The 14690-nt window shown below is 37.4% G+C and overlaps 1 protein-coding gene across 14 annotated transcripts in view; it reads left to right on the top strand.

The window, feature by feature from the left end:
- Positions 1-14690, top strand: part of PPFIA2 (PTPRF interacting protein alpha 2) — a 502235-nt gene that overhangs the window by 347034 nt on the left and 140511 nt on the right. For all 14 annotated transcript variants that reach the window (XR_009494446.1, XM_059886832.1, XM_059886831.1 and 11 more), the window contains one exon: positions 3016-3132. Coding sequence is in view for 13 of the 14 variants with exons in the window: in XM_059886832.1 (XP_059742815.1) it covers positions 3016-3132 (117 nt within the window). In the remaining variant the exon portion in view is untranslated. The remainder of the gene's footprint in view (positions 1-3015; positions 3133-14690) is intronic.

The raw sequence follows: 14690 nt of genomic DNA, 5'->3' as shown, positions 1-14690 counted from the left end.
GTCAGCCGGGAGAATTTCCTAAGGAGGCCTGTGCTACCTTCAGCTACAGATTTCTAGGTGACCTTCTCTGCCCCTTTGAACACACACAGAAGAGCGAGCCCTACCCCCAAAGCAGTATTCACAGGAGAGAACCTCTCACTTTCCCCAGTGTGAAAGGAAGAATCAAGCTTATTAACACCTACAATTAAATCAGAGGCTGGAGCTTTGCTTTCAGAACTACTTAGGATAATTTGTTGTTGGGCAAAAATAGAACAGAATATAACCATATTAGAATGATAGAGAATATAGAGGATTTTGCATCAGTTCTCCAGTTTCAGAAATCTAATTTGTGAGAATGATTTTAGAAAAAGCAGAGTTTGCACATTAATGGCTGAAAAGTTTGTCTTTCTTGGAATTATCATGGGTATATGTTATGAAAAACTGGAAGTTTGCAATTTTTAACATAGTGGCACAACCATATTGGCGTAAGTTTTCTATATGAATTTGACATTTTGACTTCTTTAGTTAAGGTTATTAATTAATCCTTTCACTGAGTCATTTCAGTAAATCTTTACAGATGACCACTTTATTTTAGGCACTAGGGTATATTTGATATTTATCTGAATTACTATACAAATGTAAGTTATTCTGTAAAGTGAGAAATTTATTTAAAAGGTCTCTCTTCACTTCTGAGTAAATTAAATAATGGAAGAAAATGCAAAGAATTTTTAAATTAGTTGTTACCTTTGCCTTAACATTATTTGTTAAGTCATGAATGTTATCTGGGATTCCCTGGTAGCTTAGATGATAAATAATCTGCCTGCAATGCAGGAGACTCTAGTTCGATCCCTGGACAAGGGAATGCTACCCACTCCAGTATTCTTTCTTGGAGAATTCCATGGACAGAGGAACTTGGTGGTCTATAGTCCATTGAGTTGCAAAGAGTTGGACATGACTGAGCAACTAACACTGGTGCTGGATGTTGTCTTAGTGAGATTTCAATATACAATTCTTTAATTTTTAAAATTCATAATAAAGTTTTATTATGTACTGTTAGTACTATAGTATTATTGCTTTCTGCAAGAGACAAGATGTTAAGAATGTAATATAAAAATGGTATATTCAGAGACTATTTCACTCCTGTTTTTCCTTTGATGTAATTCATTTCTATGCCAACATGAGAGGAATGTCCCTGAAGATTCTCAAGCACTCTAAATCTTTATCTATGGTTATTTCTGAATAAGTTAGATCTATATTCTTTGGTTTTCCATACCCATTCATTTTTTAATTCAACATTTATATTGAATCCCTGCACATACTAATGTGATGTGCTGCTTCATTTGAAAATGTTGTTTTCAATAAGGTATTCCTTTGAAAATTATTTTCCCATGAGATGTCATTAGGACTTCTGCTAGCTAAATAAACAAGCAAAGTGAGTAAGTAAATAAAGGAATAAAATATTAGATTTTAATGAGTAAGAGGCACACTGAAATAAACACAGATATATTATAAAACATATAATGGTTAGGTACACTTTCCCGGAGGAGCATGTTTTTCTGCTGAGTTTTGAAATATGATTGTGTCAGGTGTACTCTGAGCTGGGGAAGAATGCTTCAGATGGAAAGATGAGCAAGTCCCTCAGTTCTGAGTGAGAAAGAGTCCAGTCTACTTGAGGGACTGAAAGGAAGCCATTGTAATCAAAAGGATCCTGAAGGTCAAGAAGTTTAAAATTATGCTAAATAGGGAAAAATAGAGAGGTTGTTTGGAAAGCTAAAGAGAGACACAATATAGCTTAAATTTAGAAGATGACTCTGGCTGCTTTGTGGAGGATAGGTTGTAGGTGGGCAAGAATGGTATTTTTAGGGAACCAATTATTTGGTGATCACAGTACTGCAAGAGAGATGCACCTTTTCAGAGTTGTTCTTCATTATGTTGATATGCCCTTAAGAAATGTGTTGAACTGCTGGAGGTCATATGCACAATCACTTTTTCTCAAGAATACACTGCTGGCATATAAACAGCAGAGGCAGACAGTAGGACAAATGACCAGTCTCTTGATGTATTTTGTTTATTGGATAATTATTTGTCTATGTGACATGTTCATCTTATAATTTCAACATATAAGTTTAATATGATTCCATATTTATCGTGTACTGAATACTATGGACATTAATTTCCTCTAGAACCAATACTGACTCAATATCTGAGTTGACATTATAATAAAACTTGCTAAGAAATGACTAATTTGTGGTATTGATATAATGTAAAGTACTTTTGAAATAATATGCATAAATAGCAAATATATTTTAAAACACCATTTTAAAATGCTAGAACATGATCTTCCACTCTGTACATTAAGATCACTTAAACTGCAACTATCTGAGAATCTGTTTCTTAGTTCAAAGTATCATGTGTATCAAACTGAGCTAAGGTTTTACAAGAATTAATTGCCTTCTGAGAATTCTTTTTGTAAATTAACTATATTTGGACTAGATCTACTAAGATAATGACTGTTAAAATAATGACAGTGAGACCAATTTAACTCTAAGTGCTTATGGTAGTGGTACAAAATTAAGTCCAGCTTACTTATTTGCTTGTTTTAAAGCTGCAGATGTACTGTCTCTTAGGGAAGATGAATGTGCTCATAATTGGTCTTCAGTATTCAGTCTTATTTTTTTTTATACTTTAAGGATTCAGACTAAAACAAATTTTATTGCATTTCATAAACTAAGAAGTAATTTCAGAGTTAAAAACTCATGGATCCTACCACTTTAGAAACATTTCAAACTTGATAGATACATTTTCCAACTAGAAAATATTTTAAGTAAATTTTACAATGCATAAATATTATAATATTTTTTAAAATGCTAATCTAAATTTTAGAAATATTTATGAAATAATGAGTACAATTTAACGGTTATTTTATGGTTATTTGTTTGTGTTCACTAGTTCTTAACCACATTCAAGTAAGCTCAATTTTTGTATACTTCATGTTGGTATTTTAGATTTTAAAGGCACGATGGTTTTATTTTGCAGATTGTGGCCTTGCGTGAACAAAATGTTCATATACAAAGAAAAATGGTATCAAGTGAGGGGTCCACAGAATCTGAACATCTTGAAGGGATGGAACCTGGCCAGAAAGTCCATGAAAAGGTATCATGCATATGACATGCTCTTACATGCAAATGTGTACTTGCTATACCGTTTGACAGGAATATGAAATATCTGTGTAATTCTTGTAATAAACACTATGTTTTGACTTGGTCAAAAGTGCCTTATGATTTCCCTTATTAATTGCTCATAGTCTGATTTTCTCAAACATATTATGTGTGTGGATTTGCACATATATATGTTTATGCGCATAAATATAAATCAAATATACTTGTTATTAACTTGATTCTCTTAAGAATTTAATTATATATCTGACTGAACAGATCTATAATTGAATAAATATGTCTGTGTGTATATATATATATTAGTAATACATATACAGGACTGTTTAAAGTAAAATAAGTTTGATTTATAACTGGTTCTATGTATAATTGGTGACTTATCTGTGGCCTATCACTGCAAAAAATGTTGATAATATCTTATTTGACTTTTCATTTTCCATGTGTTTGATGCTAGAGGTACTCTAGCAGTACCTCTGTTAATGAGAAATTACATGAAAGGATATATGAAGTCATCCAACTTTTGCTATTTTTTTAGAAGGAATTGATTTTCCTTGTGGGTGGGGCATAGACCAAGGTCGAGGAAACTAACAGTCTCTTCTGGCGCCTTTCTGCACTCTTCTGTGCTGAACCACTTGTTCCCAGCCCAAGAGAAAGAAGGTCAGATGCTGGTAGATCTGGAATCACATGAATATTAAATATGGGTATTTGTACATCCTGCACGTGAGGCTTGGACCATCTCCTGGGTGTTTGCAAGTTATAGCTTTGGATGACTGAGCTCCTTAATCATCAAGAGCTCATGAAGCAGGTATCTAAACTGGTATCATTGTGAATATCAAGAGGTTTTGAAACATAGAGATTAAGAAGTAAGTGACTGGACCACAGTACAAATAGTCCTAGACCTTTGTTGTTCAGTCACTAGGTCATGTCCAACTCATTGAGACTTCACGGACTGTAGCCCGCCAGGCTCCTGTCCATGGTATTTTCCAGGCAAGAATACTGGAGTGAGTTGCCATATCCTTTTCCAAGGGATCTTCCCAACCCAGGGATCAAGCTTGCATCTCTGCATCTCCTACATTGCAGGTGGATTCTTTACTGCTGAGCCACCAGGGAAGCCCTAGACTTCTTACCATAAAATAAATTGCACATTTCCTCATTTGTCCAGTTGAAACAAGTGAAGGGGCTTCTTATGTTTCCTCCTTTAAGTGTTAAAGCAAAAGAAGTCAAGTAAATCAAACTAGTTTCCCAGGAAGGCCATCAATTCTGATGGCTGAGACGCAAACAACTCTTCATTAAAGGCCTTAGTATTTTAGCCTTTATCCATGTATTTTATAGAAATCTTAAGCTAGGTATTAAAAATAAGCTATAATCTGACAGCCAGATTTCATGAACTATATTTCAAATTTGAGTAAAACTTATTTCTCTTTTCTTTAGATAACTTAACTGACATTAACTCAGTAAATAAACCACCAAGCTCTTAAGAATAAGGCATCTACATGAAATATTCAGTTTAGGAAACTAGCATGTCATTTTTCTATTACTGTTTCAGTTTAATTATGTCATCAGTGATACAGTGATATATCTTTTCTCAGAGAATTACATAATCACACTGTTTTGAATGTGAAAATGAACTTTATGGTCATTTAGTCTTTTTCTTAGAAATCTTCAAAATATAACGATGCCACATTATGCTAATCCAAAGTCAAATTAAAAAAATATGCTTTCAAAGGTATAAAAAGTTTAAGACCGTATCTATTTGCTAACAAACCATTTTGTGCTTAAAGCATTTCTTTAATACTTCTGGGGAGTGAGCAGTACTCATACATGTATTTTGTTTTCAAATTTATTTCTTTGAAATATAAACCCTAAATATTCAGGCATTATAGAATGTAAGACAATTGATGTCAGATTAATTACCTAATTACAGAATTAGAATGAGAACCTACAAATAAATGATGTTTGTCTCTGTTGGACTCAAAAGATAGTGGTGTATATGTGGAGGATTCTGAGTATTTTAAAACCCAAAGAACTTGTTTTTAACGATCTTTGCCTTCTAGTTCTGGGTGAAGGCTTTTCAGCCAGTGCAGAAGAGAAACTCTGTGCCATTGCTAACTCACTCTTTTTAAAAGGGTGTAAAGAATGGATGTAAATGGATTAAAGATTTTTAAATATTGTAATTAACAGTATTCTGTTTTTCAATTTCCCTGAATTGTAGGAAGAGTGATTGCCAAATGCTCAGAGTAGTGATATACTAGGGTATTTCCAAATATCATGTACCTATCCTGAAACATAATCCTAAAATAAGTATTATTTTATCATCCTTATATAAACACTTAAATTATATAGATGAACATTATAAATCTTTTCAAAAGTATCCCTTCTAACAGGATTATTTAAAGTGTGTTAATACCATTGAATAACAAGTGTTATAAGGTTGTAATTTAATTCCTTACACTTAATTTTTCTATAAGGAGTATTTAGAAAGTATGTTAAAGCAAAGGAAAAGAGATTATTTGGGGGAGTGCCTGTGTAATGAAGGTTATCAGTGTAGGATGACTGGAGTATTCGTGTATAAATTGCAAAGTGGTTGTTGGGAAGGAAAACACAAAACTATTACTAGGTGCTGTGGAACTGTCAGAAAGTGGCTGGTAAATCCTAGTCACAAGGATTACTCTTTGTTTAGGGCAGTAAAGTTATTTAAATTACATGGTCAGAGTGGGTTATTAGCCAAGAGGAGATGTTTTACGTCAGTGGCTTGAACACTCTGTTGACAAAATAGTTGATAAAAATAGTCTTACAAAGCACACTCTGAAACAGGCCTATTACTCATAGAAAAGTTGTGTAATTATTACCAACATGTAAAAAATAAAAATGAAAAGAAAAAATAAGTTTAACTGAAACAAGTCTGTTTCTTTATGCCACACATTTAATCGGTTGTTCTAGAAGAACATAAATATCCACAGGATAATAACAATTTTTCAGAACACTAAATTTTGCCTCATTAAAAGTTCAGACTAGGACCAATAAGTTTCTTCCTGTTGCTTTCTACAGGGGAGTTAATGTGTGGAAAAAACTTAGTAAACACACTGCTCTGGTAAAAGAGGTAATAATGCTCCTGACTTATAACTCTACTTGCAATTATTTTTTTCAGCTGAAAATGTTTGCTAAGTAGAATGTTAGACAGTGATTGAGATTCAGAGGACATAGTCACTAAATTTTGCAGGAGTGAAAATAATCTGCCCAAATTAATATTGCAAAACGTGATGAATAAAGTGATGTCAAAAATGATAATAGATTTTAAAGGAGAGATGCATCAGTTGTGATAGGAGGTGTCAGTGAGGCAGCATGGAATAGTAATTTGGTTGAAGTCAGTAAACCCGGATTCAAATCCCATCTGTGCCATTTAAATAGTAGCTGGGTGTCCTTAATGCTACAACCTCCCTGAGCATCAGTTACAAGTAACTAGTCATGCCTTCGGAGAAGGCAATGGCACCCCACTCCAGTACTCTTGCCTGGAAAATCCCATGGATGGAGGAGCCTGGTAGGCTGCAGTCCATGGGGTCACTAAAAGTCGGACACGACTCATCGACTTTACTTTCACTTTTCACTTTCATGCATTGGAGAAGGAAATGGCAGCCGACTCCAGTGTTCTTCCCTGGAGAATCCCAGGGACGGGGGAGCCTGGTGGGCTGCCATCTATGAGGTCACACAGAATCGGACACGACTGAAGCGACTTAGCAGCAGCAGCAGCAGCAGTCATGCCTTGCTTGTAACTTCGTTGTTAGGAAAACAAGCAATGGATAAGCACTACGGTCATTATATTTATTAATACCGGGTTCTCATGGTCATTGATTTTTCAGTAAATTTTTAGTGGTTAACTTACTGAAGTGCTCAGAAATAGGTTCTGTTCTGGGTGGTTGGAATGCTAATGAATAGGGCAGAGGTAAGTAAAATAAGTACGTACACATAAAGGGAAATGAATGTGATCACGGGGCAGGTGCCAGGTCGATGTGAAGGTTGCTAAGTAGGCAGGGCACTGAATGGTTTCTCAAGGGGTGGTGTTTGAACTGGAACCTGAAAGAGCACAGGGTATCTGTGGAAAAGCGTCAAGAGTTCTTGAAACGAAGGCAACGCTAAGTGCACATGCTCCAACAGTGGGAAAGAACTTCTTGGGCATATTCTTGGGAAAAAAGGAGCCTAGTTGTCAGGAGAGGGAGAAGCAGGGGACACGGCACACAGGGGCAGGGTGTGTGCCAGACAGTCTTGTTGGCTGCAATAAGAAGTCAAGTTTTATTTTCAGAGAAATGGGAAGGATTTTAAACGTGGAAGCATCTTGATTAGGTATTTTTTAACAAATCATTTGTACTACATCGTTATATCCATTTATCATTTTTTCTCATATCAGACTTCTGAACCTGTGAGAGATTTTTTTCCCTTTTCTTAATTTTATAGCCAATGAAATTGAGGTCTGCTTAGGTTGAGTGACTTATTTGTCCAGAGTAGGACCAGAACTTTGGTCTTCTCACCTCCTCTGTGCTCTCATGTTCCTTCATGCCAGGATGCTTTCTCTAGGTGTTATATTGGTTTCTGGAAAGTCATTCTAATCCAATATTATTTTTTTCTGAACTTTTAGTCTTTCATAATTACACATATGTCCTTTTTTTCTAGAATTATTTTAGTCTATTTAAGAGTATGCTTTTAAAAAATTTCTTCCATTTTTTCTTCCCCCAAATCTCCCAGTTATATCCCTTTTTACTCTGAACAGGTGCTTGAAGACAGTGGCATTTACAAATGTTGATTGCTATGAATATGGTTTTTAAACCTAGGCAAGAGGGGTCCACAGTTGAGCGGGGTCTTTCTCTGGCCCCTCGTGCCCCTCTCTGAGGATGGGCACAGGGAGAAGTTGCAGAGGTGTGAGTCACAGCAGCACCTCTTCTTGACAACCTGCCAAGTTCCTAGCAGCCCAAACTTTCAGATCAAACAGACCTTGCCCTCCAGAGCCTTTGTGAGTTTCTTCCTAGGAACAACGTCTGTCTCTGCCCACACTCCAGTGGACCTCAGAAGAAGCTAAGGGACACGTATTTTTAGAAGCACTGTTTATGCAGATAAAGCATACCAGGATTCTGGAAGGAGCTGAGGCTGGGAAGAGAAGCAGGCTACAGTCTAGGGCATATCTGGGTAACTAAGCTCTGCTGTGGAACTTCATTAGAATTATTCATTAAATCTAGCCTAAAAGTCAGTGTGAAAGGCATTTCAAGGAAGATAGTAGGATGATTTTTTTATTTGACTGTCATATTTGGATTTATGGCATGTAAGCCTCTCTGTTCTTTTGCCTTGGATCCACAAGGACTAAGGACCCGCCTGTCTGCTCCCCGCTGTAAAAAATGTAATTCAGTTGCAACATTTTACTACGCACTTCTGTGTTCATATGTATGTATGTATATATCTGTGTGTGTGTGTGTGTGTGTGTGAAACTGAAGTCTCACAAACCAGTAGTTACACTTGACACAATACATTTTGATGTTTGTTGTTCATTAGTGACTAAGAGATTACTGTGGTTCTTCTCAGAGCTCAGGGTGAAGTGGGTGGCTGATCTTTCAAGTGATCACACAACGCACCCTTGGCACGTCATAGGAGATCCTTTCCCAACTGGCTGACCTCTTCTCACCTTTCAAGCTTCTCTGCTTGTCACCCCACTTTGCACTTAGGTACTCTTAGTGAACCAAGCTGGTGCTTCCCTTTCCAACAGCGCTGCTCTCATTATTCATTCCTCTTAGAATTTGACATTAATTCGTGACTGTTCTTTAATACAATGCAACAAAATAATTGGGTAACAGTCAATGTAAATGTGCATGCTGAGTCAATATAAAATCAGAAACAGATTTTTGTTTGCATTTTTTTCAGTTTTTTAATTCCTGCCAGGAAGGCGGAAGAGCTTTGGCCAAACACATGTAAAACGAAATGAAGGATCGGTGACAAGAATAATACTCAGATCAAAAAATCTAGCAATTAAGTGTCTAATGGTTGCATTCTGTGCATAAAGGACACTGAAGTTTTATAAAAGATGAAATATGGAATGTGCCTTTACCAAAATTAAGGGTTTTATAGATTTTTAGTGATGCAAGACTGTTTTAGACTGAACCACCAATAACAAAAATGGGCACTTAGAAAAAGTTAATATAGCTTCATGAGCAATGTGCTCCTCACTGGTGACAAAAGGGCTTTATTTCCTCATACCATGGCACTGGATTATAAAATACTGTAATACGCAGATTCTACATAGTCTCACACAAACCTATTAGCTATACATTTAAATGTTTGGCTTATGAATATACTACATATCTATTTTAAAAATACTATAAAAGACCATTAACACAAATGCCATTCTTTTAAAGATCACTACTATGTTACAGCCGAAATCCTTCATCCATAGGGATATCTCCAGTAATTAATTGTATTTTGCCAATTTTTATATGCTTTCCTCACCCCGTGTCAACTACTTTCAGTAACTGTTCATCAAAAAATTCAGTTCTTTCTTAATTATGGCTTATTTTATTCATTGTTAAGTTTCTTCTCTGTTTCAAAGGTAATTATCCTTGGGATTTTTTTTTTTTACCTCTTAATCAGGCTTCCCAGGTGGCTCGGTGGTAAAGAATTCAGCTGCCGATGCAGGAGACTCCAGACCTGGATTTGATCCCTAGGTAGGAAAGATTCCCTGGAGGAGGAAATGACAACCCACTCCAGTATTCTTGCTGGGAAATCCCATGGACAGAGGAGCCTGGTGGACTACAGTCCATGGGGTCACAAAGAGTCAGACATGACTGAGCCAGAAAAGGTGCAGCCCTAACAGAATAGTTTCTTCTGTGTGTTGATCCCCTATGCAGTGATGTAATTCCTCATAATAACATTATAATAAAGTATACAGTTCCCTTTTATCCATCAATTGAATTTTTAAGCATTGGAGCCAAACAAAAGGATGAGATTTATGAATTTGCCATTTTGGGATTGGTGCACCTCCCAGGAAATAGAGGGTCCAAGTATGGCCTTACATATATAAGGCTTGAGTGGCCTAGAAGTCTATGATTGGCTAGAAAAGGGCACAGAAGAGGCGAGGTTAGGCTGTTTCATGGTTCATCCATATGCACAGGAAGTTATCCCGTATCAACTTTATAGGAGCTGAGTTGGAGAGAAAGATTATAACCAAAAGCCATCTTATAAACAGTGGCAAAAATAAGAAGCAAAAATCTTCTAATGTTGTGAGTGAAAATCACTCAGTTGTTTCCGACTCTTTTCGACTCTAGGGACTGCATAAGTAAGTGTTAGTCGCTCAATCATGCGGACTCTTTGCGATCCCATGGACTGCAGCCCACCAGGCTCCTGTGTCCATGAGGTTTTCCAGGCAAGGATACTGGAGTGGGTTGCCACTTCCTTCTCCAGAGGATCTTCCCAACCCAGGGATCCAACCCAGGTCTACTGCCCTGCAGGCAGATTCTTTACTGACTGAGCTACAAGGGAAGCATAGTCCATGAAATTCTCCAGGCCAGAATACTGGGGTGGGTAGCCTTTCCCTTCTCCAGGGGATCTTCCCAACCCAGGGATTGAAGCCAGGTCTCCTGCATTGCAGGTGGATTCTTTACCAGCTGAGCCACAAGGGAAGCCCAAGAATACTGGAGTGGGGAGCCTATCCCTTCTCCTGGATCTTCCTTACCCAGGAATCCAACCAGGGTCTCCTCCATCACAGGTGGATTCTTGACCAACTGAGCTATGAGGGAAGACCTCTAATGTTGTATGAGAACTTAAAAAGTTCAAAATAAATCCTTTGAATCCAGTGACTGGGTTTTTATATTTCACTATGCTTTTAATAGATGGGAAGTGAAATTGACTCCTCTATCTTTAATAACAGATTTAGTATCATTTGTATCATTAGCCCAGATCCAGGGGAAGCAGGATAAACACATCTTTGCTGAAGCAGGATAATTTCAGACTTTAAAAGGCTGACTGATTCACAAGAGTTTGACAGAAAATTTGTTCATCTACCTCTGTCCTATTGGTATAATTTGAGTGTCTATTTTGCGCCAAGGACTCTGCTTTCATATAGGGATATAAAGAAGAAGTACTTTTCCTTCCCTCAGCATTGTTTTGTCTGATCTTTAAGCCAATTCAGGAGAATTTTTAAGTCTATCATTCAGATGTCCTGCAATTGACCTAATTTTATTTTTCATTTTGGTAAGGTTTATTCATCTTAATATTTCTCATAAAGCAATAGTTCTCCAGAAACAAACCCATTTCCCCCAAAAAAGAGATTTCTTGGGCATGAGAATATTAAGATATATTATGCTATACAATTTGGAACTGTTATCTTTACTGTAGTATTTATTCAAATTCCCCAGTACTACATGTTAATACTATTCAGTGTTTCCTAAATTTGTGTGACCAAAAATCTTATTAATCCTCAGGAGAATTGCACATGCCAAGATGAGTATTCTGAAAAACATTCCCTAATGGTGGCTCTAGACTTATAAAGACAGGCAGACTGTTCTTCAAAGTTGTCTGTAAACCTCATTAACAAAAGGGCTACATGCCAATGAGAACAAGATAAATAACTTCTGTAAAGCCCTTTAGTTTCCAAAAGTGCTTTTATATAGTTGTTTTACTTGATCTCTGTACTAACCCTGTAAGATTTATAGAGCAAGGATTATTGGCTCTAAAGTCACATAGCTTGTGAGAGGGAGGAGCCAAGATAAATAGTGTAACAAGTATATAAATATTAAAAGTGAACATGAGTGAAAAGGTATCACTGAAAACTACATGATTTAATGAATTTTGAAATATACGACTATTTCTGAAGTCTGAAATCTGGCTGGGTACCTAGAAGCATGAAAGAGCTTTTTAGACAGAAGCATAAGCCTTTAAGAACTTTAAAAAAAAAGACCTCATAAAAAGGAAACTTTGTGACACCATGTCAATGTTTCCCAGTCATCTGGTCAGGTGTGCGTGCTCATGTTCAGCTGTGTCCAACTCCTTGCGACCCTTTGGCCTGTAATGTGACAGGCTCCCCTGTCCACGGGGTTTTTTAGACAAGAGTACTGGAGTGGGTTGCCATTTTCTCCTCCCAGGGCTCCTCTCCACAAGGGATTGAACCCGCCTCTCTTGTGTCTCCTCCTCTGCAAGTGGATTCTTTATTGTTGAGCCATCAGCAAAGTCCCCTTAGTCACATGTCCTTTTCCAGCAATTCTTACTGTGCTTTCCTTTGTCTTCAGTTTTTTTTTCTTCATATATCCCATTGTAACACACTAAGTTCTTCAGCTTAAATTCTTTTTTGGTCCTACTTATACAATCAGCTATTGCTTCATTTTTTACTCCCCTGTGTAGCAAAGTTCTTCAAAATAGTGGTCTACTCACCGTGCACAAATGCTTTCTTTATGAACCTACCCCAGGAAGGTCTTTGCTCCATCACTGCACAGGAACATCTCCTGTTACCATCATCACTGATTTTATATTACTAAATACAGTGACCAATGCTCAGCCCTTTTTGAGTTAACGTCATAGTTGTTCAGGGCTTTCTAGGTAGCTGAGTGGTAAAAAATACGCCTGTGTGATGCAGGAGACATAGGAGATGAGGGTTGGGATCCTTGGGTAGATCACCTAGAGGAGGAAATGTCAACCTACTCCTGTGTTCTTACCTGGACTATCCCATGGACAGAGCACCCTGGTGGGCTACAGTCCATGGAGTCACAAAGAGTCAGACATGACTGAGCGACTGAGCGTACATGCGTGCATGCAGAGCTGTTTAATTTACTCTTTCCTTCTAGGTTCATTTTTATTTTTCATTTGCAGTATAGGAAAGTATACTCTCTGTTTTTCTGTTACCCCACCAGTTATTCTGTCTCAGTCTCCTTTCCTGGATCATATTCTTCTTGATTTTTTTTTAAAGCATCTAGATATTCATGTTCAATGAGAGTATTTTATTCTGAGAGTTGCATTAAACTTGCTTTAAACTCCTATTCCCATAAAATGAAAACTCCTATATACTTTCCAAGATTTCTTCAGTTTCCAGAAAGATTACATTCTCATGGTCAGAACTTGCTCTAATATTTATTTATTTATTGAAGTATAGTTGATGCAAATATTATACTAATATTAGTTTCAGATGTACAGCATAGTAGTTCAGTGTTTTTTAATAGATTATACTCTATTTAAATAGAGTTACTTCCTGTTTTCTTATTGAATTCTTAATGTTGGGATAATCCAGGGTTTAGTCCTCCATCTTTTCTCTCAGTGATTTTGATCATAAATGCTATCTGTGTGTGAATAACTTATAAATCTTTACTTCTAGTTCAGACCCTACAACCAAGCATATATATTGACCTGCCTATTGAACATCTATCTCCACTAATATATCTAAAAGACACTGAACCTTAAAATGTCAAAAAACTTATCTTTTGAAATTCCCCTCCAAAATTCCCTGCATCTGCTCTATCTCAGATAATGCAAATCTCAGCTTTCCAGTTGCTCAGTCAAAAGAATTTGGAATTATTCTCAGGTCTTCCCTATGTCTCATGAAAGTGAAAGTCACCCAGTCGTATCTGACTCTTTGTGACTCCATGGACTTCTGTGGAATTCTCCAGGCCAGAATGCTGGAGTGGGTAGCGGTTCCCTTCTCCAGCGGATCTTCCCAACCCAGGGATCGAACCCAGGTCTCCCACGTTGCAGGCGGATTCTTTACCAGCTGAGCCACCTATATCTCATACCGCACATCAAACTGTAAAGAAATTCTGTTTGTTCTACTTTCAAAATATGTCTAAAATCTGCCACTTCTCACCACCTCCAGTTAGCACTCGGCTCTAAACCACTATCATCTCTCACCTGGATTATTGTAGTCAGACTCCTTCCAAGGCTCTCTGCTTCTCTCATGGGCTCTTACTGTCTATTTTTTAACATAGCATGAATCAGTGATTTTTAAAACCTAAATCTGAACATGTCAATCATATGCTTAAAACTCTGCAAATGTTTCCTATTTACCACAAGACTCTACATGATTTATGGGGATTCCCAGGTGGTGCGGTGGTAACAGGAGCTGCGGGAGATGTGGGTTCAATCCCTGGTTTGGGAAGATCCCTGGGGTAGGAAATGGCAACCCACCCCAGTATTCTTGCCTGGAGAATTCCATGGACAGAGGAGCCTGGCAGGCTACACTCCATGGGATGGCAAAGAGTAGAAACGGACTGAGCAACGAAGCATGCCCACTACATGATGTGACTTCCCTTAGCTTCTGACTTCATCTCTTCCCTCACCCCAGCTACACTGGCCTCCTGTTGACTTCTTTATGGCAGTTGATATCTGCCATACCACATTGTGAATCAGCCTTAAGTATACATATGTCTTCTCTCCTGATCCTCCTTCCCATCCCCCCACCACATCCTACCCCTCTAGGCTGAGTTTCCTCTGTTATACAGCAATTTCCCACTGGCTATCTATTTTCAGTTCAGTTCAGTTCAGTCACTCAGTCGTATCTGATTCTTTGTGACCCCATGAACTGTA

The sequence above is a fragment of the Bos taurus genome, chromosome 5 (genome assembly GCF_002263795.3).
Source record: "Bos taurus isolate L1 Dominette 01449 registration number 42190680 breed Hereford chromosome 5, ARS-UCD2.0, whole genome shotgun sequence".
Lineage (NCBI taxonomy): Eukaryota > Metazoa > Chordata > Mammalia > Artiodactyla > Bovidae > Bos > Bos taurus.
This window is presented reverse-complemented; position numbering and strand designations above follow the sequence as displayed.